Raw genomic sequence first — 25,740 nt, forward strand, 5'->3', positions numbered from 1 at the left:
AAACTGCCAGGGCCCAACCTTCCCTGTACCCTCCAGCCAGCTTCTGCCCCACCCCCACCTTTGGTCCATGGAGGATACTTAAGGCAGCATGGCAGCTGGAGAAGCCCCTGCTTTCCTAAGCTGATGCAATTTTCCCCTCTTCTTTCTCCTCAGGCTGCCAATTCCCAGCCTAAGGCCCAAGGCCAGGTCCCTCACCTTTTTGTGCTTCTTGGCCATCCATTTGTCCCAGTTGTTGAGCATGTCCAACCACTTGGACTCCCTCTGCCTCAGCACATCCAAGGGGACTTCTTCCAGCCTGTGAAGCAGAGGGCAGGGCCTGTCAGACACATCAAGGGAAGCAAAGGCACTGGCTGCAGCTCGAGCACCACCCTGGCCGGACCCGAATCCCCCTGCCTGTCTCTGCACTTCCCTTCAGGACTGCTAACTCATAATCACCCTGGGCAGATGAAAGGGAATGTGCCTCCTTCCTGGAAGGCACAGGCCAGAGAGGCAACAGGTTCAAATGCCCATTCCCCTTATGTATCAAAGGGCCAGGGGGCTACCATACCTCTCTGGGGCAGAGTCTGAGCGTGTACATCTGTGCACCAAAGCCAAGCATTCCTTTCTTGGGCCTACCTTGGTAAATAAGCCTCTTAAAAGGGCCTGTGTGCTAGGAGCAGAGTTGCACACAAAAACTAGTCTAACAAGTACAGAAATAACATACTCACCTCTTCATATGAACCAAACTAGTTACTCGGAGTTTCCCCAATTACACCCTGGCCCTTTCCCACCTTTTATCCTTTACCCATGCCAGTTCTTTAGCCAGAATGCACCCTAAGTTGTCCCTACCTATTAAAATCTTACACTTCATGCTGGGGATGTAGCTCAGCAGCACAGCACCTGCCTGGCAAGCGCAAGGTCCTGAGTTTGATCCCTGGTACCAAAAAAAAAATCTTACACTTCATGGGCTGGCATTTAGCTCAGTGACGCCATGCCTGCCCGGCAAGCACAAAGTCCTGAGTTCAATCCCTGGTACAGGAAAAATAAATAAATAAATAAAATCTTACACTTCAAAGGTCCTTCCCAAGTTAGCTGTTATTAGTATTACAATACACCACTGCTCAGGCCAGGGATTTAGCTCAGTGGCACCACACCTGCCTCGCAAGCACAAGGTCCTGAGTTCGATCCCTAGTACCACACACACACACACACACACACAAAATGCACAACTGCTTGTATTTGTACAACACCTACTGACTGAGCAGCTATCACAACTGGATCTAGGTGAGGGCCTCTGGGTGCACTGTAAGGATGTGTTGCTGAGACTAGAACAAACTCTTGAGCCTTGTGGAGACAGCATCTGGTGTGCGCTGAGGCCATCCCCAGGCAGGCAGACGAATACCAATTCAGAAACAGGTGGACTGAGGTGGGGATCCCTGTCTTGGACAGAGGGTGCATCAACTGAGTGGACTTTCTCCAAGGAGTGAGTCCTGGAGTTCATGAGTTCACAGAACTCGGAGGGGCAGACAAAAGAAGTCAGCTAACCTTTGCAGTCTAGGCATTCTACACATGCTTTCTTAAGATTTTTTTGTTGTTACCAGGGATCAAACTCGGGGCTTTAAGGACAGGCAGCAGAACCACTGAGCTGAATCCCCGGCCCTACACATGGCCTTTCTTAAAATTATCTTAAAGTAGTGGATTACAGATATTTTACATTTCTTTCTTGTGCTTTTTGTGGTTTTTAAATTTTTTCAATTAAAAAAGTATTCAAACCGGGTATAGTGGCACATGCCCATAATCCCAGCACTTGGGAAACTCAGGCAGTAGGACTGCCATGAGTTTGAGGCCAGCCTGGGCTACTTAGTGAGGTCAAGCCCATCCTGAACTACATAGCAAGACCCTAGCTCAAAAAACAAAAAACAAAAAAAAAATACTTGATGATATTAAGAAAATAAAAATATTAATGACACGAGGAAACAGAGGCTTAAAGAAATAAGATAATGAGGGAGAGTATCTTGCTCAGGGTCAAACAGCAAATTACTAGGAAAACTGAGACTCAATTCCAAGCTGAACCTAGCCCAGAGCTGGCACTCAGTCCTGCCTGACTTCCCAGAAGGGGCACATCAGCTCTTGGGAGCAGAACAGGACATGGCGCAGCTGGGGCCTAGCCCAGGCCTAGAGGCTCTGATTCTCCCTGTGCCGGAAGGAAATATGCTGCTGTAACTTTTACTGGCTAGAACAGAGGGAGGGGCCCTGGCAGAGCTGGGGCCTCCACGACACAAAAGGGCAGGTCCTCTTCTTCAGTGCAGTTTATCTGGGGAACTGCTCAGGCTTTAGAGCAGCCTTGGAAATGCACAGCTGAGAAGGGACAAATAAGATCCCTCAACACACTGACACAAGACACAGTCCTTCAAACTGTGGTCCTTCTCCTCACCTAGAGGCAGAACTAGGGTGCAAGAACATTCTCTTCTCTTCTTCATAAGAGAAAAACAAGGTTCAAGCCTTGAGTTCAGGTACTTTACAAAGAAACATTCATCTTCAGGCAGCCCCCAAACCCCTGAGGAGCAGAAACCAAAGGCCCCCAACTCTGAAGGCCATGGTGACTTCTACCACCTACAATGTACTCACTTGTGCAGCAAGATAGGGGATCTTTAGTTAATTAAATGAGCAGCTGCCTACACTGAGTCAACAGGAAGTTCTGGCAGTTATGGATGTGATAACATTGATCCAGCCCCCCTTACAGATGAGGAAACTGAGGCTCTGAGGGAGCAAGGCTTTCATCTAAGTCTGCCAGTTTCTAAAGAATCTCCCCTCCTTGTGATTAAATACATACCCCATTGACAACTCAACCCCAGGGTCTGGCTTTGTTGGTAAAATCACATACAAGGCAACAGAGGTACTCACTCTCCTAACTGCAGATACATGGAGGAACATGATGAGTTCTACTTTAACTGATGACAGATAACAGCATTGGCAGTTTCAAAGCCCCAGTGTCAAACCTCAAACCGGAATTTCAGCCGGGTACAAAACAAATGACTGTATTTCCTGGATACTAAGACACTACAGATTTTTAAATGTATCACTGCTTTCACAAGATTTTCTCAAGAACAGACAAAATACACTGCTTTAAGTGTACATGTCAGTCAAAAGGTGTTTTGATTTTTAAAACCTTAAACTGAGAAATTATTGTGGAAATGTGATCACTTATGCAGCTTCTCCTTCAATGGCAGAGGTTTTGCTTTTTGCTTTTTTTCTATTTTATTTGCAGTACTGGAGATTAAACCCAGGGTCTCACATATCCTAGGCTGGTATGCTGTCACTGAGCTACATCCCCAACTTTTAAAAATTTTGTTTTGAGACAAGGTCTCACTAAATTGCCCAGGTTAGCCCTGACCTTATAATCCTTTTGCCTCAGCCTCCTAACCAGCTGGGATTATAGGTGTGTGCCATCATGCTCATTTGCCAGAGTTTAATCTATGTGGGGATGGTGAGAAGAAAGACATTAGAGGTCTTGCCAATTCCCAGCACTCAGCACATGCTCTAACTACAGGTAGATGTCTCTTTCTGCATGGCATGTACTCCTGAAAACTTGTATACTATACTTTTTTTTTCTTTTTTTTTTTGGTACCGGGATCGAACTCTGGTCCTTGAGCTTGTGCAACAGGCGGCAAAACCACTGAGCTAAATCCCCAGCCCAACTATACTTTTTTTTTTAATCAGAAAGTTCACATATTCGTCAATAGAGTTATGAGAATTCCAAAGGCATCTGGTTCTACTATCATCTGATATAGGAATGGCTTTTATAACAGCTAAGTCCCTTTCCCTCCAGAGCCTCACTTTCCCTATATGTTTAGACAGTATACATTGTGAATTGACCCTCGAAGAATGCCCAAAAAGGAGCTGCGAAGATCAGGTATGGGGGAGTGGTCTGTACAAATCCCGTAAGTGTCCAAAAATGCTGAGGTGGCTTTCTCCTGGCAGTGAAGAAAGGGCAAGCACCAGATACTAGGGAGAGCATCTGATCCTATATAAGGGACCAAATGGTCCATTGGGGACATTATATGTCAGGACCTCTTTCACCTCCAGAAAACCACTCTTTCCTGAAAGTGGCCTAAGCCTACTTATAACAGTCAGTAGCCTCTGGTAATAGTCCCCGTCTCTACCGGAACTCTGCCAGAGATGGGGCCTCATTACCTCCTGGGGAAGTCATCCTATTTAATAGTTTCTAGGGCTAAAACTTTCTCCTTCATATTATGCCAAAATTTTTCTGGTATCTTCTACCTATAATTTCAATACCCCCTGCTGAGGCTGCACAATTCTCAGACCTGCACACATGCTATCCATCCTTCCCTACCCCAGAACACCTTTTCTTCTCCCCTCTCTAAGTCAGCTTCCCTTTATGGCCCAATATACCATTAAAAATTCCAATTGGGCATGGTGGCTCACACCTATAATCCCAGCACTTGGAATGCTGAGGCAGGAGGATCACCACGAGTTTGAAGTCAGTCTTAGCTACATACTGAGTTCAAGGCCAGCCTGAACTGCATAACGAGACCCTGACTCAAAAAACAAATAACAACAAAAATATTTTTTTTAAAACTCCAACCATGCCAGCACTCTGGAAGACTGAGGCAAGAGGATGGCAGGTTCAAGGCCAGCCTGGGCAACTCAGTGACTTTGCAAGACCCTATCTCAAAATAAAAAATAAAAAATGGGCTGGGGACATAGCTCAGTGTAAAGGCCCTGGCTCAAGCAAAAATAAAAACAAAAAAGCCCTCCAACCACAACAATATAATATCATCAGCAACAGGAATATATATCTTACTTAACAATTTCTTTCTCCATACTTTACATATATTTATTACAAGTATATTTCTTTTTGGAGGGGGGGTGGTTCCAGGGATTGAACTCGGGACCTGCACTTGCGAGGAAGGCAGCAGAACCACTGAGCTAAATCCCCAACCCCTATTACACGTATATTTCATAATATCCCTACCATAATATTTTCCCAATTTCACAGTAGATGCCAAGACTTAGTAAGGTTAAGTGACTTGCCAAAGACTGTATACCTGTTAGGGAGGAGAGAGCTACAACTAAAACCTAGGACTGTCTGCCTCCATAGTCCATGCTCTTGACACTTGCACTATATCCACCCTCACAAGCTAAACCCTCAGTCTCCACATAGCCTACACTCCTGCCTGCCTGGGTGTCATTAACTGCTCTCCAACCCGAAGACCTTCATCCTGGCTTAGAACATTGTTTTTTCAAATTTTTCAAACTTAAACCCTCTAAGAAATACATTTCACAGCCAGGTGTGATGATGCATACATGGGAGGACTACCATGAGTTTGAGGCCAGCCTGGGCTACATACCGAGTCCAAGGTCAGCCTGAAATACTTAGTAAGATCCTGTCTCAAAAAAACCAAACTAGGGCCAGGGATTTAGCTCAGTGGCACCGCACCTTTCTCATAAGCACAAAGTCCCGAGTTCGATCTCCAGTACAAAAGAAAAAAAACCAAAAAAACAAACCAGACATTTCATACCAAGTATACATATATATAACTAAAAACTATTTTATGAAATGACTTCTCTTTACATGTACAAATGTACTGTGAATTTTTCAGTTAAATTTCATTTTCTTTCTTTTTTTTCTTTTTGAGACAAGATCTCACTATGTAGCCTCAGATGGCCTTGAACTTGTGATCTTTCTGCCTCAGTCTCTGGAGTAAATCCTGGGATAATAGGTCTGTGCTACCACACCTGGATTTATTTCTTGTCTTTTAAATGCTGGTCACAATTCCTAAAACTGATTTTAGCACTCAAATTGGTCAAGACATGAATTATGAAATGAGTACTTGCTTACAATTTGTTCATATTGCTCAGCACTGTTCCTCCCAAATGGATACCAGATCTTGAACGACTTCTGTAACTTCCGTCACACTCCTCACAGATGCACAACAGGTTCCTATCTGGTTTTCTCCATGACAACATTACTTTCATTTGCACTGTATTCAGGGCTACAAATCACTTTTGCCTTAACAATTTTATTTGTCCTAATGACCAGCAAGGGGAAGCCCTCATAGATTAACTACTATTTCCATTTGGCCCATGAGAAACTTAAGCCAATCAGAAAAGTTGTATGATTTGGGCAAAGTCACAAAGCTAATAAGTGGCTGAAACAGGGTTTCCCCTTTGCAAGTGTCTCATAAGCTGCCTCTGCTTACCCTAAAGAAAGCCGTGGAAAAATGAAGCCCTTCTCCAGATGCTGCTGTGTGGCTCAATCTGTCCCCTGCCGCCCAGGCCTATAGAGACACTCTGACTCCCTCCTCTACTGTTCTGACCAGTGAATGGCCTACAATCCTCAGTGAGGCCAAGAGGCTAGACAGGAATCACTGGCAAGTACAACCTAGGTTGGAGATGGTAAGCCTGGGCCATCTGCTGTCTGCTACCAGTCCAATTTCCTGAGGAGGAAAGGCTCAGATGAGACAAGGAAGTCCGTAATCACAGAACCTGTCAGGTTCCCAGACTGAGCTAGGCTGAGTTATGCTGGCCCATCCCATGACCCATGAGATTTCATGGACCCTATTCCCTCCAGGTTCCAAGTTCCCTTAGCCTTCTCCAAAAATCCCAAAGCTTGGAGACTTCCAAAAGCTTGGAGGGACAACTGGATCTGAAGGCTGGAGTTTTCTCTCCTCTTATCCTCCCAGACATCTGCTCTCAACCTCTCTAGCTTGGCAGAATCAACAGGGGTGGTGCCCATGCCCAGAATTCCTATATCTTACAGTGGAAGATAAACCTTGGTTCCAAGGAATCAGTCCAACCCCTTCTCCAAGGATTATTCCCCAAACCAGCCCAAATGAAGACAAACACAATCCCAAGTAGAAATCCTGAGGTCACAGACAACAGAACTGATTCCCTCATCTCACCCATCAAGAAGGCCAGTGGAACCTGGTGGGTAATAAACAGAGTGGGGAACGTGAAGTCAACCAACCTAGGTATCTATTCCAGTTCCTACATCTACTAGCTGGAAGATCATGGGCAAAACGCTTGACCTTCTAAACCTCAACTTACTTATCTTCAATGGGATCATAATGTATACCTCATATTTCATAAGACTGTAATCCTCATTGTATACATAAATGCATACAAAAGCCAGGGATTTAGCTCAGTGGTGCCACTGCCTGCCTCACAAGTGTAGGGTCCTGAGTTCAATCCCCGGTACCAAAAAAAAAAAAATGTATACAAAGCCCAGCCTGGTATGTGCCCAGCAAAGGGTAGTTATTAGGCAACTGAAGTTTTCAGTTTAGCTAAAACTTTCACATCTCTTTTCTCATCTGACAGGTCCCCATAGACAGCCCTTAAAGGTAAGATAGGCAGAGCAGGGTTATTACCATTTTACCTAGAAAGCAATTAAGGCCCCAAGAGATTATATAATTTACTCAATGACACACAAACCATAATTCCTGGCTTCTGATCCCTGCTTTACTACTTTACGGCTCTATGAAACAGGAAACACTTCTCTATTCTCTGAGCTTCCGGTTCCTCATCTGTAATACTGGGCCCATGCCACCTCCTCAAACAGCAGCAGTAAAGACGACATGAAGCAACAAGAGCTGACATGGCACAAACACTGGCCATGTACTAACTCTGCCAAGGCACACAGGCACACAGTTCCCTACAGAAGTAGCTTTTATTACCTCCATTCAACATACAAGAAAACTAACATTGAGCATAGTTGAGTAATCTGCTCAGCTATACAGCTTGGAAGTGGAAGCTGCCACTAAACCATCTAATAGATATAAAGTGCTCCAACATAATAGAGGCTCAATCCTGTCACATTCCATTCCCTTTTCCACCCTCCAAGCTGAGAAGAGCAGAAGTAAAGAATGTAACAATGGCCTTCCACATTTGGGTTTCCAGAATGGAGATGAGGATACTGAAAGAAACCCCACCATGGTGAGGAAAATTTAGGTGTGGATATGCAGAGAAAACATGGCCAGTCCTGGATCCAGAGACAGTGAGGGTGGAGGAACATCCTTTCCCACTACCAACTGGAAAGAGAAGTGAAGATAAACAAAAGGCTGACCTACTTTGCACACTAGGTAACAACCTCTAGAGTTCATTACCCTTGCCGGGCATAGTGGTGCACACCTATAATCCCAGCACTCAGGAGGCTGAGGCAGGAGGATCACTGTAAATTTGAGGCCAGCCTGGACTACATAGTGAGTTCAAGGCTAGCCTGAACTACATAGTGAGACTCTGTTTTTAAAAAACAAAACAAAACAGAATTCATTACCTGAAGAGGTGGTAATGACTGAAAGTATAACAAAGTTTTAGGACAGTTTCATAAGAAGTGATGATAGAAAACCGGAATGCAGGAGAGGATGGGCTAGTGGTACGAAAATGGCTCACAGTCAGGCCTATGAGAGCAGCCATTGAGTCTATCCCTTCCCCAGACAGCTGGGAGGTCTGGAGCCCAAAAGGTAAAGTGATCCACCACAGCCACACCATGAGTGATGTGGGGAAGGGAAGATGGTCTACAGCAGCCTGCCATCTCCTTTGGCAGCCTGGCCACCTTGCCTGGGAATTGGCTGGCCATGGCCAGGCCTGTCTGGGTAAGAGTCTGGCTTGCTTCACTTTCCCTTGCTCCTAGCACAGGCAAATGCTGGGCCTGCCTCTCCTTCCCATGAGGCAGTCCCTGGCTCTGCTCCTTCCAGCCTTGGGTCAGTGCACAGTGGTAAACAGGTTCTCTCCACCCTTCACTGGCCTTGGTGCTTGGGCCTCTGCCCAACTCTCCACTCTGTTCAGCTCCACCCCACTTCAAGTGAGACAGAAGAAATGGCTCCTTTAGCCACAGCCTTGCTAGCTCCAAAAAGCAAGAACCCCTCTTCTCTGTCCACTAAACTAGGGAAGGGTGCAGACCACAACAGAAACCCCACGGTAATTTCCCTGACAACTGCAGAAAGCTATTCAACAGGAAACATCCCTTTGCCAAACGCCAACATCTACCAGGCAAAGAGGTACGTGAAATTCCCTGCTAGTGACTGGGTCCTCTGTCACAATCTCACTGCAGGCCCCTGAGGGCCACCCTGACTCATATTCACCCTTACCTATCCTTACCAAATTGCTAGCTATTATTGGTAGATCTTACCAAATTAGTCTTGACTCACTGTTTATATAAGGCCCCTCCTCTGTCTAAACTCCTTCATGGCTCCCTATTGCCCTCCTTCTCCAACAGAAACCTCAGGCCCTGGTTCCCCCGCCCCTTCCTGTACATTGGTCCTTTCCCTTAGTCCTATGTCTAGGTGTCCCTCCACTAAAGCAACCCTTCCCTCAGCCTCCTGGCCCCACCCCACCCCCTACCTGTAATTCAGCCCCACTCATCATCTCATCATCAGAGGCCTCTCACCTCTATATCATCCTCACTGCTCCAGAGACGGCACAATCAGCACCTCCACATCTCTCTAGAGCCTGTGCTCTGGCCCTGAATTCACAAAGATGAATAAAATGCAGTCTCTGCTCTTGAAGAGGTCAATCTGGCAGAGGAGAGAAATGAATGGGTAAATAACTAGCACACACAGAAGAGCGAATTCCAAGCCTGTGAAAGGTGCTAGGAGCTGCAAGAAGTCCACAGGGTGAGGCAGGGTGTTTAGAGAACACTTCAGATGGGAGCTCCCTTTTCAACTGGGGTTTGAAGGGTGACAGGAAATGGCCAGGCTGAGAAAGGGCAAAGGACACATCAGGCAAAAAAGGCCCAGTGTGTCTAAGTGCACATTACTACAAAGGACGTGATGTGTTTAGGGAATGTGAGCACTCTGGTGGAGCAGGGAGTTTTCTCACCTAGCCAGTCACTCTGCTGAGGCAACATTCCACTAGGAGGTGAGTTCCTAGAGGGCAGGGCTCTGTCAGTCTCAATCTCCGCACTGTGTCCTGGGCCGAGAACGGAGCCTGGCACCTAGCTGCTACTCAATAAATGTGTGCTGACCAATTCTTTACTTTTGTCACCTCAGGCATCTTCCTTTCAATGTTCTCAGCAGTGAGCTGGGAATACTGTCCTCTACCTTGAGACCACATGGGTCAAGGACAGTGAGAGCCAGATAAAGAACACTCCCTCTTTGCCTTGACACGTACTGCGGATCTTCCTCGAAGGCCAGTACACGGCTGAGCACAGATCTGCTTGCTGATGGCCTTTTACAACATTACACTTCTAATATTCAATTAACTTAACTGAATGTCTGTTATAACACTTACCAAGCAGTTGCTCTGTACCAGACCCTGCTCAGCACTTAACATTATTACATTTAATCTTGGCAACAGCCTCATGAGATAGATCCTCTAATGATGAATTCCCCTCCAGTCTACCTTTTTTTTCAGCACTGGGCACTAAACCTAGGGCCTGCACACTGAGCTACATCCTCAGGCTTTTTTTTTTTTTAATTTTGTGACAGGATCTTGCTAACTCACTAAATCGCCCAGGCTGGCCTCAGCCTCCCAGAGTTCTGGGATTATAGGCATGCGCCACCATGACTGTCAACCCCCTTTTGCACATAAGAAAACTCGGGCCTGATGGTGAAGGTCTATAATCCCAGCATTCAGGAGGCCGAGGCAGGAGGATTGCCATGAGTTTGAGACCAGCCTGGGGTACACAGTAAGTTCAAGGCCGGCCTGGACTACACAATGAGACCTTGTTTCAATAAAATAACAAAGAAAAACTCAGGTTTTCAGCCAAACAGTGACTGTTAAAGTCCCACAGCAAGCCAGGACACCATGGGGAGGTAAGTCCAGACCCCACTGTTTTCTGGCTTTGTCACCAACTCCAACACTGGATGTTGTCAACTAGGCTGGCAGTTTGGAACTCAGTGAACTCAGAGCCATAAGCTGTGTGATGCTTGGCAAATCACTTTCCTTCTCTGGAATTTGGTTTCTGCCTCTGTAGAATGGGGATTATGATGATAATTATATTTCCCAGAATTAAAGGTGGGACAAGTAAAAGCCCAGTCCACCATACAGACTCCTTTGTGAAATGGCATTACTGTGACAATACTGGGAGGCTAGAAGGGGTTACTCAGAGCCAAGGCAGGAAGTCTAGAATGAACATCTATTAGACACACAGAAGAAGACTGATGGTAATTAGAAAAAACAAAAACAAAACCTTGGTCTCTTCCCCAGGCGACTGCCACTACCCAGGAGGGCAGAGGCCCCATGCTACCCACCCTCTGCTGGCACCCTGGGGTGGAAGCTCTCAGGAGACCACCTATGCTCTCACTTCTGCTTTCTCTTCACAGGCCAAGGAGAGGGAAGAGCAGGCTCTCAGAGTCACAGCTGCCTGAGGGCCTTCCTCCAAATGACTCAATGAAGAACTGACAGGGGGTCTCCTAACCTGCCCTGGCAGGCCAAGAATCTCCTGACCAAAGGCTGAGTGGGCCTCTGGGTGAGTGTACAGAGCACATGAAGGAAGCCAGATTTTCATGCCCAAGGCTGGTCTTGTTTCCCCATGATTACACCAAAGAACCTCAGAGGGTAACGCACACTCTAAGTGTAAGAGCCATTATGTGCCACAGACACTGAGCCCTTACACTGTACCAGGTGTCTTTCCTTTGGCAGGGGGGCGGGGGCAGGGGGTGAGACAGGGTTTCACATGCAGTTCAGGCTGGGCTTGAACTCACTATCTAGCCCAGGCTAGCCTCAAACTCACAGTGATCCTCCTGCCTCAGCCTCCCCTATGCTGGGATTGCAGGTGTGCACTACTACACCCAGCCTGTGCTAGGTACCTTTCTAACATCATCTCCCTTAGGCCTCATAGTGCTCCTCTCTCCCAATGCTACTGCTGGTCCAAATGAAAACTTAGTGTTCACATGCCTGGAAAATAAATATCAGAAGCAGGACTCAAAAGTAGGTCTGCTGGTGCCTTGAACTTGGGCTCTTTCAGGCTCAAATTTAGGTTGTTCTTTCTTGTGGAGCCAGGACAGAGTGAGAAGGGAACAAAGCATCATCCTCCAAAAGTGATAAGTCAAGAAAGATGAGCTGGGGAGAATCTACCACACATGCGTCCAGTTGCCACCATGTTGTGCTGCCTCACACAGGCCCAAAAGTAAAGCAAAGGGTGAAATGACCATGGACTGAAACTCCACACTCGGGCCCTCAACACCCTGCCACTGACTGAACCCCTCGGCTCCAGGCCAGGGCTGGAAAACCCCTCTGAAACCATCCAGGGCATACGGACTTGCACATGGAGTGAAAGGGACAAAGGTGCACCCTGTTCCAGGACCTCCACTTCTGTCTGTGTCAGAGATGGACTTTCTGTGAGGAGTCTTAATTGCTTGAGGTTGAATATGTTGAAGACGGGGAATAATGGACTTTCAAGTCTCACTCTTGACATTACTGAGAATGCATTTAATGATGCACCGTATTAGTCAAAGGAAACACAATGTTGTAATAAACAACTCCAAAATCTCGGTGACTTGGCTGAGCCCACAGTGGCCCCAACTTGCAAAAGTATAATACGAATGCTGTACATCAAGCAGGTATCCTTGAAGCCAGAAATCCAGAATCATTCCATCTTGTGACGGCGCCACTTGCAACTCATGACCTCCAGATTTACTGCACAGGAGGAAGGAAAGAAGGTAGGGAGGGACAACAGGACAACAGCTCTCCAACCATCTTGGCTTGGGAACTGGCTATGTTGACCCTCATTTACATAAAAGGGATGGAAAATATACTTCCTGGCAGGCTACCTGAAAAACAAAACAGAGGGGCTGGAGATTTAGCTCAGTGGTTTCTCTGCCTGCCGCACAAGCGTAAGGACCCGAGTTCGATCCCCGATACAAAAAAAAAAAATTTCTTGGGCTGGGGATTTAGCTCAGTGGTTCCGACACCTGCCTTGTAAGCACAAGGTCCCAAATCTGATACCCAGTACCAAAAAAAAAAAAAAAGAAAAATGAGCTGGACATAGCAGCACAAGCCAGTAATCTCAGTAATGGCAATGGATAAGGCACAGGGATCACTACAAATTCGAGGCCATCCTGGGCTACATAGTAAGTTGAAGGCCACATAGTAAGTTCAAGGCTACATAGCAAGACCCTGTCTTAAAAAGAAAAAGAAAAATGCCAGGCATGGTGGCGGATGCCTGTAATCCCAGCACTTGGGAGGCAGAGGCAGGAGGATCGCTGTTGAGTTCAAGACTAGCCTGGGCTACATAGTGAGTTCAGGGCCAGCCTGAACTACAAAGCGAGACCCTGTCTCAAAAAACAAAAAGCTGGCCGGAGATTTAGCTCAGTGGTTTTGCCTCCTGCTGCACAAGTGAAAGGACCCAAATTCGATCCCCGGTACCAAAAAAATAAAAACAAACAACCAGGCCTGCCGCCGAGGCCCCTCTGTGGTCCCCAGGAGCGACCTCAGAGCAACCACCCAAACCACTTCATGTGGTAGGTGGATCCGCACGAAATAAATCAAAATGAGTTATACAGAAAAGCCCAATGAAATCACAAAAGACGAGTGGATGGAAAAGCTGAATAACTTACATGTCCAGTGAACAGAAATGAATCATCTCATCATGAACTACCTGGTCACAGAGGGCTTTAAGGAAGGAGCAGAAAAATTTCGAATGGAACCTGGAATTGAACCGAGTGTGGGTCTAGAAACACTTGATGAACAGATCAATATTCGAGAGATGTCTCTGAAGGGTAAGATTCAGGATGCCATCGCCTTAATCAACAGCCTCCATCCAGAGCTCTATCTTTACTTTCATCTGTAGCAACAGCATTTGATTGAGCTGATCTGCCAGCGTGAGACTGAGGCAGTGCTGGAGTTCGTCAAGACACAGCTGGCAGAGCAGGGGGAGATGGAGCGCACACTGGCCCTGCTGGCCTTTGATAGCCCTGAGGAGTCACCCTTCAGAACCTCCACATGATGCAGAGGCAAAAGGTGTGCAGTGAAGTTAACCAAGCTGTTCTAAATTATGAGAATCGTGAGTCAACACCCAAGCTGGCAAGGCTGAAACTACTACTTTGGGCTCAGAATGAGCTGGATCAGAAGAAAGTAAAATATCCCAAAATGACAGACCTCGGCAAGGGTGTGATCTAGGAGCCCAAGCAGAGCTGGTGCAGGCAGACCCTGGCATTGCCGTGATGGCACAGGACTCACCTCCCCTCAGACTGCGACTAAAAGATTTTTGCTGTAGCAGAGAACCCTTTAGCCCCTTGTACTTTTGTTTTGGCCCACAATCTTTTTTAGAAGGGAATGTGTCCCTTTCTTTGGAAGTCTGAGCGGTCTATGCACTATGGTACATCCTAAGGATTTCGACACCTTGCTGGTTACTATCCTAATGCTCCTGGTGTTTCTTAATCCTAAGAGTTTACCTTATCATTGAGTGCTGCATTATTAGGGAGTATCAGCTAACTTAAGGCCTCTCATTCAAAGTACATGAAGAGCACTGATCATTCTTTTGCTGTTAGCTTGCAGGCAGACAGTATGTTTTCTTAATTTTCCTAAGTGCTGTCAGGCCTTTATTTTCAGTGTTTTCTTACTCCTTGTTTTTCATTTATTTTTTGTTTCATTTTTCATAGGAAAGAATATATAAATTTGTAAATCTTAATTCAAAGATGACTTTTGTGCAAGGGTACTGAGTTTGACTTGTTTTTCCCCTTTGGTCCAAGCTGTGTGGTTTTTGGGGAGATGTGTGTACAGGGCATGGGGGGGTGTGTTTTTTAATTTTTTAAATATATATTTTGGGGCCGGGGATTTAGCTCAGTGGTTCTGACACTTACCACGGAAGGTCCTGAGTTTAATCCCCAGTACCCAAAAAATAAATATATATATATATATATATTTATATATATATATATATTTATATATATTTTGGTGCTGTATGTGAAGAAAGACTTGCTTATAGTAGATCAATGAACCATCTCTTGTAGGCATATTCGTTGAAAATAAAGGTTTCTCTTTGATTTCAAGAATGACCAAAAAACAAAAAAACAAAAACAGGGCCGAGGATTTAGCTCATTGGTTCTGCCCCCTGCTTCACAAGTGCAAGGTCCCAAGTTCAATCCCCAGTACCAAAGAAAAAAACAAAACAAAAAAAAGAAAGAAAGATTGCTCTGGACTTACAGCAGCCAGGTCCCAGAGTGCACTGAGGAGGAATAAGAATTCCCCTCCAACTATGTGCCCTCATTAGGCATTTCACCACCCAGCTCCACCTCCCTTGGAGACATATAAGGAGCTGTGTGTGCTGATGAGAGACAGGTGCTGTGCCATCCTTTGTAAGAAGTCAGTCAGAAAAACAACCCAATAACTGTAGAAGCAAGAACTGCAGCTGGGGATTTAGCTCAGTGGTTCTGGCGCCTGCCCCACAAGTGCAAGGACCCGAGTTTGATCCCCAGTACCAAAAAACAAAAAAACAAAAAAAAAACAAGAACTGGAGATTTAGCTCTGTGGTGCCGCTGCCTGCCTTGCAAGCGCAAGGTCTTGAGTTCGATCCCTGGTACAGGAAAAAAAAAAAGAAATGTAGAAGCTTGGGGTTGGGCTAAAGTCCTAAGCCTTGGACAGGCAGTGGGAGAAAAGGTTACACAGCGGCCACTAGTTTTGGTGAGATGGAAGACTGGAAAGGAGGAGTCCCGGATTCCAGGCCCAGCTCCATCACTTGCACAGCCTCAGTTTCTCTGTAAACAGGGTAAAAGAATCCTTATCCTGAAGTGGGGTGCATTGGTACACACCTATAATCCTGGCACTTAGGAGGCTCAGGCAGGAGAATTGAAAGTTTGAGTCCTTCTTAGGTAACTGAGCAAAATAAAATAAAATAAAATAAAATAAAATAAAATAAAAAGGCTGAGACATAACTCAGTATGAAGGCCCTAATCCAATTCCTAGTACCATCAAAGTAAATAAATAAATAAATCCTTACCCTACCAATTTCCCAGTGCTCCGGGTTACTGGAGACTACAAAGCTAGACAAATCAGCCAGCTATGGTGGTGCATGCCTGTAATCCCAGCACTTTCAGAGGCCGAGGCAGGAGAATCACAAGTTTGGGCCCAATCTGGGAAACTCAGCAACTCAGGAAGACCCTATCTCAAAATAAATAAAATAAAAAGAGCTGGAAGGGCCAGGGATTTAGCTTAGTGGTTCCAGTGCCTGCTTCGCAAGCGCAAGGTCCTGAGTTCCATCGCCAGTACCACAAAAAAAAAAAAAAGAGCTGGAGATGTAGCTCAGTACAAAAGACCTAGGTTCAATACTCACCACCACCGAATAAATAAATAAATAAAGGCTAGAAAAATGGAAGCATTCTTTGAACTGAACACACACCCACAGACATGAGGGACACTAGTCCAGCACACAAAGAGAAGCCCTCTCACCATAGGACCAGAGCATGGTAGAAGCACCAGCTTCTGTGGAATGTGCCCTGATGACTCCTTGTACTGGGGTGCCTACCACACAAAGAACCTCTCAAAGCACTTTTCATATACTCCAAGGTCCACCTCGGAATGTTAGAAGTAGATAAGTGTTTTAGTACTATTCTACTCAAACTGCCTTATATGTAGGGGAAACTGAGATTTGGAAAGATTAAGCACACTTCTCAAGGTCACACAGCCAGTTAGTGGCTCACTGAGGCCCAGGATTTGAGTTTCCAGATTCCTGTTGGGCAGCCTTTGTTTACACTGTGCTCCTAATCCAGTTATCTTGTTTGATTCTCACAGTCCTTTGAACCCAGCCATACTTGTAACTACCAGTTTAATGTCAGACTTGCCTGCCAGGCTGTAAGTCCTGTGAGGGTAGGACTGGTCTATATCCTGAGCCTGGCACAAGGCTGCATAGAGGCAGCATTAGCCATATGGTCAGATGAGAGAATGTGTCTTAGTCACAAATCACAAGGGTTGGTGGGGAAGCACCCTGACTGGCACCCTGACTCCTGTGCCTGATTCAGAGTGCCTTCCCTCATGTTAGTCTAAACCTACATTTCCACCTAGAATCTCTCCTCTCTAGGAGTCACTGGTAGTACCCTAAAGTGCTGAGAAGTTTGCTGCCAATAGATGTAGAAGTTGCTTCCACCCATTCCAGCCAAAGCACCAGCTCCAAGAAAAGACTTAAGATACCAGGTGAGCCAGGTGTGCTGGTGTATGCCTGTAATCCCAGCATTCTAGGAGGCTGAAGCAGGAGGACTGCCAGGCAATTTGAGCCCAGCTTGGGCAATTTACCAACTTTGTGAGACTTTGTCTCAAAATTTAAAAAATAAGCCAGATGTGGTGCACACCTGTAATCCCAGCACTCACAAAGCTGAGGCAGGAAGATCACTGCAAGTTCAAGGCCAACCTGGGCTACATAGCAAGTTCAAGGCCAGCCTGAACTGCAGAGCATGACCCTGTCTCAAAACAAACAAAAAACCCTAAACAAATAAATATTTTTAAAAGTGCTGCAGATGTAGCACAGTATGCCCTGGGTCCAATCCCCAGGACCACTAAATATATAGATAAGATAAATAATAGATTGGCTGGGGATTTAGCTCAGTGGTTCTGGTGCCTGCCTTGTAAGCACAAGGTCCCGAGTTCAATGCACAGTACCAAAAAAAAAAAAAAGATAAATAATAGATAAGATCAAGCCAGCTCTCAGCTGTCATCTGCCTTCCCTTGACCAACTTATGTTGTTCCCAAAGCCCAAACCTACCCTCCCCACCTGGCACTCCACCCTAAGGTAGATTTTTCCTCTCCTCAGGCCTCACTTCCCTCCTTGGAAAGGGGCCTAGCTCTCTTTGCCATCCAATATGTTTACCAGGCGGAGACCACAGAGTTCAGTATTACTCACCCTACTCCCTCCCCAACCAGATCAGCCAACTTGCTTTCCTACAGGACAGAAACAAAGAGCCCCTTGATGTGCCCTGGGCATGTCTGCCAGGCCTTGTACCTTGGGGAGCCCAGTGCTACGAGTGCTATGACAAAGCCTAGTCAGCAGCAGGAGTCACCAGCAAGCCACTGTGGAGGAAGGTACAGCTGGCCTTGACTCCCTACAGCCAGAAGGCTCCAGCATGGGCTCTGTAAGAGCCTCATTAGTCCACACAGCCAGTCACGGACTAAGCCCTAAACCTGTCAGCCTCTTCCCCCTCATAGCGCCAGACTTCTCCTAGGTCTCACTCTAACTCCTTTGGAGCATCCTGGATACTCTCACAGGTCTCACAGCCGGTTGTCCTGCTCCTTTTTTGCCATCTTCCATACCGGAGCCAGACTGATCTTTCTGAAATACAGTAGGCCTCGGCCTGACATTCAAGGCTAGCCTCAGTCTTCCTAACCTCCTTTCCTAGCTACCCTTGTACTATCCTTCTGCTTGCCACTCTTCTTGTTATCACTGCCCTTGGCGCAACATTTCTCAACAGCTTTTGGGGAGAATATAGCACATGGGTTCCTCCCATCCAATGGAATGCCCTTTTGAGTCCTAGATCAAAGTCCCCTTCTTTCTAGGCTCCTGTAGAAGATGGCTGCTTCCTCCTATATACTTGCAAGCAACTGCATACCTCAATTACAGCTTTTATCACTCAACATTTCAAAGATTTGTTTGTGGTTGTTTTCCAACCAATCTATGAACTCCTTGAGGCAAGAAGTCTTGTTCAGTTATGCATCCCTTGTCCCAATCACAGGGTCTGGCAGAGTAGATGCTCAAAAAATGGCTAGTAAATAAGCTCACTGCTAAAAGGGCTAAGCTAGCAAAAATAACCCTTGGCTTGCTCACCTAGGCTGCTGTGTCTACTGCCTACTTCCCTACCTGAGAGAAGTAAGGAGCTAAGACAGGACATGGAATGGAATAGGATTAGGGTATGGGTAGGAAAGGTGGGGAAGAGAAGGCTGAAACAGAGAAAGCCAAAGTTGGCAGCTGCCCCAAAATCCTAGGTAAGTGCTCCTAAGAAGGTTAAGTATGAGGAGTGCTGGTTTGCCAACAGGGCAGCCAGGTTTCTCCCTCCAAGGAGGGTCCTTGGATCCAAAATAGCAACAGATTTGCCAGGGGCAGACTAATTGGCTAAAAGAGGCTTCCTCATTGTCAAGTGGACAATCTGCAGGATAAAGAAAGTGATCAGCACTGACAACAGGTGGACAACGCAAGGTCTTGCTCTGATGGCCAATGCATCTTGGGCCTGGAGCTCCATACACTCTACAGTGAGGAAGAAAGTGGGCAGTGCCACACAGCTGGAGCCCTGGGCTGACAGTAGGAAGACCTAGGATCCCTCTCTGATCTGGTTCCTGTAAACTAACAGCAAGGGTTCTCCATGGCACAGGTTCCTCACTGTAAAGGGAACACAATTCTTGCCTTTCCACCAAACACTACAAACACTTCTGCCAAAAGGCACAGACTAGATATCCAAGTCAGTTGGGCATTCTACAATATTTTGGGGTCAAGACCAATGCAATGGAGACTCTGGCCTATCAGAGGGCTAGGCCATGCTTCCAGGGCCTCCCCAAGAATCTTCTTCTCTGGGCCTTTCTCCTACTTTGATAGCCAAGAACTTTCACTACCATGAATCACCTTGCCCTTCACACTGGGATGGGGGATGGGGAGGCAGCCAGTTTCCTGCTAACTCCTGCCCTGGGTGTGGGGACCTCAGGGATGATGAGGATCTAACACCTTGCCTCCTAACACCTTAGCAAGGCTTAGTCACAGTGCTGAGAAACAGGTTCTAGTTCTAGTTCTATCATTTATCAGGTGGCAAACTCTGGGCACTGTCTTCTCAGATATTTAGTGTGCTCATCCAGAGTGGGGCCAACACCTCCTGGGTTAGGGTCACTCCTTCCCACAGGGATGAGGCCTTACTCATCATCATGACCAGAGATGAGAAGTAGAAAATGAAAAGGCAGGACCAATGTTCAAGAGGGGGAAGACCTGTCAGCAGCCCTGCAAAGTGGGTATTATCATATAGCCATTTTGCAAGTAAGAAATTCAGGCCCATAGCTGGGCATGGTGGCACACACTCCAGAGGCTGAGGCAAGAGGATCACCTTGAATTTATGGCCACCCTGGGATACACAGTAAGTTCAAGCCTGAACTATACTGCAAGCATGACCCAAGAAAGGGAAGGGAAGGGAGAGGGGAGGGGAGGGGAAGGGGAGGGGAGGGGAGGGGAAGGGGAGGGGAGGGGAGGGGGAGGGGGAGGGGAGGGGAGGGGAGGGAGGGGAGGGGAGGGGAGGGGAGGGGAGGGGAGGGGAGGGGAGGGGAGGGAAGGGAGAGGAAAAGAGGAAGAGAGGAAGAAAGAAAAGAAATTCAGTTTCAGAAGTGAAGCAACATGTCCAAGGTAATACAGACAGTGAGACTTCAGAGCTCTTGTCAGGAGAGTAAACAGGGCATTTTCTTTCCCCCACTTCACTGTAAATTGGTTGAGTAGCTGGATCCAAGCCAGGCCTCACTGACCCCTGGAGGTCCTATTTCAGACCAGATGCAAGGAGGACAAAACATCAAGCAGGCTCTATTGTCTTATCTCTTTCCCATAGCTTAGGGTTTCATATCAAGCGGACATACAGGCACCTTCCCAGGGCAGTAGCTGGTAAGCTGGTCCTCTCCTTTACCAAGTCAGGTCTTGTCTGAGGCCCTAAAACACCCACAGGGCTACCAAACTGGATTTTCCCTTGAGGTTGAGAGAGGGAAAGAGGGAGACAGCAGGGGAGGGCCTGTGGTCTAGAGTCACAGAGCGGAGCCCCAGATGTGTAGCTGCTTCCTTCCAGATGGGCCACCCAAGGGACCACTCAATGTAAGTTCCATGATTTCCTGGGATCTGTAATAGTTCAAGAAAAGAGTGGATGCTCTGAGCTTACAAACTAGAGAAGGTGGTAGGAAAGCAAGGAGGCAGGCTCTAGCTTGCCAGGATGGCCCTGGTCCCACCTCAGCTGGCACCAGCAGTCTATAAGGGATGCTGATTAAGCCAGTTCTATGATTTCTAAAGCTGTAGGTCTGTCAGAGATGGCTAAAAGTAGAGGGTTCGTTTTGTATATAAGGAGGGTAAGAAGGGGGCGGGGGAGCAAGATATATCTTATACTGGTACAAATTCCCTATAATGAATATTATCATTATGTATATCTAATATGTTTTGCTAAATGTATACCAATAAATGTTTTGCTAAAAAAATAAAATAAAAGTAGAGGGCTCAGGGAACAGGGGAACTGAAGAAGGCAATATTGCTGTTCCAGATGTTTTTCTGAGTCTAGCTCAGATCCCTCACTCCCTTAACAGGAAGTCAATGCCCACAGGATCCCAGAAAGCATAGCTCATCACCTCATCTGTCTTGCAGATTGAGCACACTGAGGGTGGGTGGGACACTCAAGCCTCCAGAGGCCAGTTCTGACAATCACATGGGAAGAAGAGAGGAAAATCAGAGACCCACCTCTCAGGCCATTTCCCTTGGATCAGGGGACCTGGTATTCAACTTACATCCTTCTTTACTTTCCTGACCACTTCCTCTAAGCTGCAGAAGGGATACTGAACAGGTTTGATCTTCCTATTCCAAAATGATTGAAAGGGTAACATCATTCTTCCCACTTTTTCCTGCGGAGAACACTTCTTTCTCCTTACCTGGTCTTCCCTGGGCTTCAACACCCACTTTAGCCTTCAACCAAGCCAGAACTAATGCTGCCAGCACCTCTGTCTGTGCAAGCCTCCCACAGAGTCATTTGCTAGCTGATTGCTTTCTTGCCTATGGCTACTACTGCTCCAGAACAGGCAGGGAAAACTTCAGTCCCACTAAAGGTGCCCTGCAGAGTGGGCTGAAAAGACAGATAGGGTGAAGAAGTGGAAAGGCCTAGGCTTGAGAAATGTTCTGGGTTCAATTCTCAGCTTTGTTCCTAATAGACTGGAAAGGCTAATCGTCTCTCTCAGGCTTCAGTTTACCTACCAATATGGTGATGGCCATTTCTAACGCCACTCTTACCTGACTCGTAATGTCTGTCAGTAAATCATTCAGTAATATAAATATTAATTGAGCATTTCCTCCACTGCAGGCCTGAAGAGAAAAAGACAAATAAGCCTTGTCCCTAGTCCTAAGCTGATGAGGCTAATATACTGGTAAAGACAACACACTCTTATCCTTCTGGGCCATCCCTATTAACGTCCTACACTGCTGAGGAAATCAAAGTGCTGAGCTAAGCTGGAGATGAGGGCAAGTGGGTTCTTGGTAGACATCTTCAGTCCACCTGATTTCCTCCTGGGGCCATGGGGCATATTTATGAATAGTGAACATGGTGAACTGGGAGTCTGGTTGTTTTGTTTTTGAGACAAGGTCTTGCTATGTAGCCCAGCCTGGCCTTGAACTCATGGAAATCTTCCTGCCTCAGCCTCCCAAGTACTAGAATTATAGGCATGTGCCACCATACCCAGCTTCTGACCTAGGAATCTGAAACCCTGGGTTCAAATCCTAAGTATGTTGTGTGATCTTAAGCAAATTATTCTCCTCTCTTGGCCTGCTTTCTCTTCTGTATAATAAGTAAGGGCTAAACTGATAATTTCTTCTTAAGATCTCTTCCAGCTCAAACAGCTACCAGCAGGAGGTAGCCTCCAACCTGCTTTTTTTCCCATTCCCCCATCCCCTGGAACTATTAAAAGTGACTTCTCTTGAGACAACCTTTGGCCCAGGGTGGCAGAAATGGACCTTTAATCTTAAGCCAGAGTTCCCACCATCTCTGCCACAGCCATCAGTGCTAATGTTTCACTTCTCTGGGACAGCACATGGACTCCTAGCCCTCATGGGACTGTGTATAGGCCAGTCACCCTGAAACTTCATATAACTTCCCTCCTATGGCCTTGGGCAAGATTCACTCCTGGCTTTTTGGGAACCATAAGATTAAACAAGGAACATCCAAGCTTTCTAGTACTGACAGCCTCAAGAAAGTAAGGCAGGGAGAGAAGAGTAGGCTTGGGATTCCACTTCAGCTCTATTCCTACAGACATCAAAAATGTAGAGGGCCTCTGCAGAGCCACATCCCGGGTTTGTGGTTGGAGGGGTGGGGAAGACAGATGTCTGGCTGCCTGATTGGGGACTACAGCCAGAGGGAAGTGCTCCCACTGGGGCCTCTCTCTGCCCATAAATACCAGAGGTATGCCCTCATTTTTCTCATCATTTCTCCAGCCCTTAGAAGGAAAAGAAAGGAAACTAACATTTTCTGGGTCATGGCTTATGCCAGGCACTGTGTGCTAGGCATCTTCATACACCCAATTCTCACCCGACCCCTGGCCCAGGTCTCAGCTCTATTCACACACCCTCTGCCCTTAGTAATGTTAGAAGTAAATGCTACAGTTGCCCTTTACAGTAAGTAAACATGCTCAAAGATCCAGGATCTTGCCCTTGGCCTCACAGCCAGCAAGTGTGATTCTTATATCCAGCCTCTACCACTACATTACACTGCTCTGCATCCTGAGATCTTGTTACTTGCCTGGTAAGCAGGTAGTAGGAATTCTCATGCCCTAGAATTCAACAACAAATCTGAATTCTTCCTTTCAAGATCCCACAAATGAAACTGAGAATTCCTTCCCCAGCTCTCAAGACCACACCCCTCCCTGAGCCCTGGTAACTGTTCCCCAATTCAAAAACATATCCAAAGTCCCCTTTGGGTTCTCACAAGCTAATCCTGAGGAAAATGGAATAAAGCATCAAGTCAGGGAGAAGGATGAGAATCAGGGGTGCTCTCTGAGTCCTGGCTTTGTGCCTGCCATGAGCAACTGTGGGGGGGCTGTGGGGGGGGCTAGAGGAGACAGATCCAGCAGGTGAGAAGAAACTTCCCTTAGGGGAGGAGCCTAGATTTCTCCTAGGAAGAATGGTCTGGTGAATAAGACGATTTAGATCCGGAGAAAATCCCAGAAGAGATAGTTATGGGGTTGCTAGTATGGGGTGGGGCTCTTAGACAAGGCACTTTCATAAGTCATAAGAGTGGATATGGGCGTCCTGGGCAATCACAACTGGTCAGAGGAGAGGAAGAAGGATACCTTCTGGAGTAAAGCCCCCAAGGATAACTGATGAGCTGACTCTGTTGAACAGAAGTCACACCAGGAGGGAGGCTTGTCATTTCTGTGTGCAGCACTGGTCTCATGTGACATGACAGCTGGGATGGAAGTGGGGTCTGCAGTTCATCTTTCCTAAGGCAACCATCAGCCTGCACATAATGATCGCTGGGAGCACTGGGCACAGTGGGTTCTGGGAGGCAGAGTGTGGCTGCCCAGCCTGCCCAACTTGGAGGGAAGGTGCTGAACACAGCCTCAGTTTTCACCATCTGCCATCTGAATGTCCCAGAATGGGGTGCCTGGATATGCTATTTGAGCAGGGACCTTGCTATCTCCCTGCCCACCACTACTCCAGATCTGGATTTGGAGAGGAAGATTCACATCCCTACAGCATCCATGGAGTCTCCCTCCTGGCTCCTGTGGCTGTGGGAGCTGACAGTGTATCCTGGATAGAGGTGAGGTGCTGTCACCCTGTAGCTACCAGGAAGACAGAGCGTCTGCCTACCTGTTGCCAGTGACAATGGAGAAAGCTGCTTTTGAGGGGGAAGAGGAACACTCTGACCCTCCCCTCCCATGAGAGAAAGGACTGTCTGTCCCAGGATGGGACTGGCGGGGGGGGGGGGGCCCTGACCAGAATCAGTCCAGCGGGGGGGGGGGGGGCTGACCAGAATCAGTCCAGCCAGAGGTCTGTTGTCTTGAGAATCAGTCTGTCCTGGAATGGCATGAGGACAGGGAAGTCAGTCCTTTTAAAGTCTGTCTAGGGTTTGCTGGTGTGGGGGTATTCGGGTGGTGAGACAAGGTATGGGTCCATAAGGGAGGGGAAGGATGGAGAACATCTGTATGGGGGAGGAGGGTAGCCATCTGTGAGCCTTCCAGGAAGTGGCAAAGTCAATCAGCCCTAAAGCCAGGGTGGCAGCGGTGGGTATGGGTCAGGTGTCCATCACTGGCCCACAGTGAGATAAGCTGGTCCTCCCTGGGGGCGGGTCAGTTTGTCTAGAGGATAGGGATGGGGTAGACGGGGTAGGATGGCCTGTCGGTGCCTAGGTCGGAAGTAGGGCTGTCACTGCCCACAGGGACAGGTTCCTGGGGGAAGAGACGGAATGGGGGTGGCGCAGAGGAGGAAGAGGTCGAGTATCCCTGTTAGAAAAAGGACGTGTGGGTCGGTCCTCAGGGCGACTCTGTCCGAATCCGGGCCTGAGCCCACACCCGCGCGGAGCCCGCGCCCTGGCCCGAGCCCCCCCCCCCCCGGCCCTGGTTCCGGCTCTACTCACGCGTCCTCTGCCCCCTGCGAGCCCACGATGAAACCAAACTTGTCGATACGGTGCTCGGCGAAGCCGTTGGCCTCCGAGTCGGAGCCAAGAGAGCTGAGCTCGTCGGCGGTTGCCGCGTCGGGGCCCTGCGCCAGGTTCTCCCGGGTCCCCGACAAGCTCCCCGCAGTCGCGGGCGCGTGCGGCCCATTCTCTCCGCTGCTCTTCGCCATCCCGGGCGCGCCCGCCGCCTCTGCCCCAGCGGCCACCTCGGCCACCTCAGCTGCCTCAGCCTCCTCGCCTCCTCCGACGCCGCCGACGCTCCGCCCACGCGTCGCGCCCATTGGCCACCAGGATATTGGGGCGGGGCCCCAGGCCCACCGGGGAGCTCCCCCCCCAAGCCCAAAGGCAGCCGGAGATTCTGGGCCCCGCCCACTCCCCCAGTCTGGCGCCAACAAGCCCGACGTGAGGAGGCGGGGCAGCCGTCACCGGGAGCGCGGGGCTGCCAATCACGAGAACTCACCTGGACAATGTCCTCCGGCCTTTCCGGATTGAGCCAGAC

At 47.7% G+C, this 25,740-nt stretch overlaps 1 protein-coding gene and 1 pseudogene across 2 annotated transcripts in view; one reads left to right on the forward strand and one right to left on the reverse strand.

The window, feature by feature from the left end:
- The window catches only part of Tbc1d10a (TBC1 domain family member 10A), a 36,757-nt gene extending 11,235 nt beyond the window's left edge, over nucleotides 1–25,522 (reverse strand). Inside the window, exons 1-2 of the mRNA XM_013071658.3 lie at nucleotides 25,203–25,522; nucleotides 196–295 (exon numbers count right to left, since the gene is read on the reverse strand). Coding sequence (XP_012927112.1) covers nucleotides 196–295; nucleotides 25,203–25,522 — 420 coding nt within the window. The remainder of the gene's footprint in view (nucleotides 1–195; nucleotides 296–25,202) is intronic.
- LOC106009294 (glucose-induced degradation protein 8 homolog pseudogene) lies at nucleotides 294–14,106 on the forward strand (annotated as a pseudogene). Its single transcript, XR_015446331.1, has 2 exons — nucleotides 294–8,999; nucleotides 11,265–14,106. The product of XR_015446331.1 is annotated as a glucose-induced degradation protein 8 homolog pseudogene (transcript).
- Nucleotides 25,523–25,740: the final 218 nt, after the last annotated feature.

Source organism: Heterocephalus glaber, unplaced genomic scaffold (assembly GCF_053883595.1).
Source record: "Heterocephalus glaber isolate CG9 unplaced genomic scaffold, H.glaber_assembly_v1.0 deba00001687, whole genome shotgun sequence".
NCBI lineage: Eukaryota > Metazoa > Chordata > Mammalia > Rodentia > Bathyergidae > Heterocephalus > Heterocephalus glaber.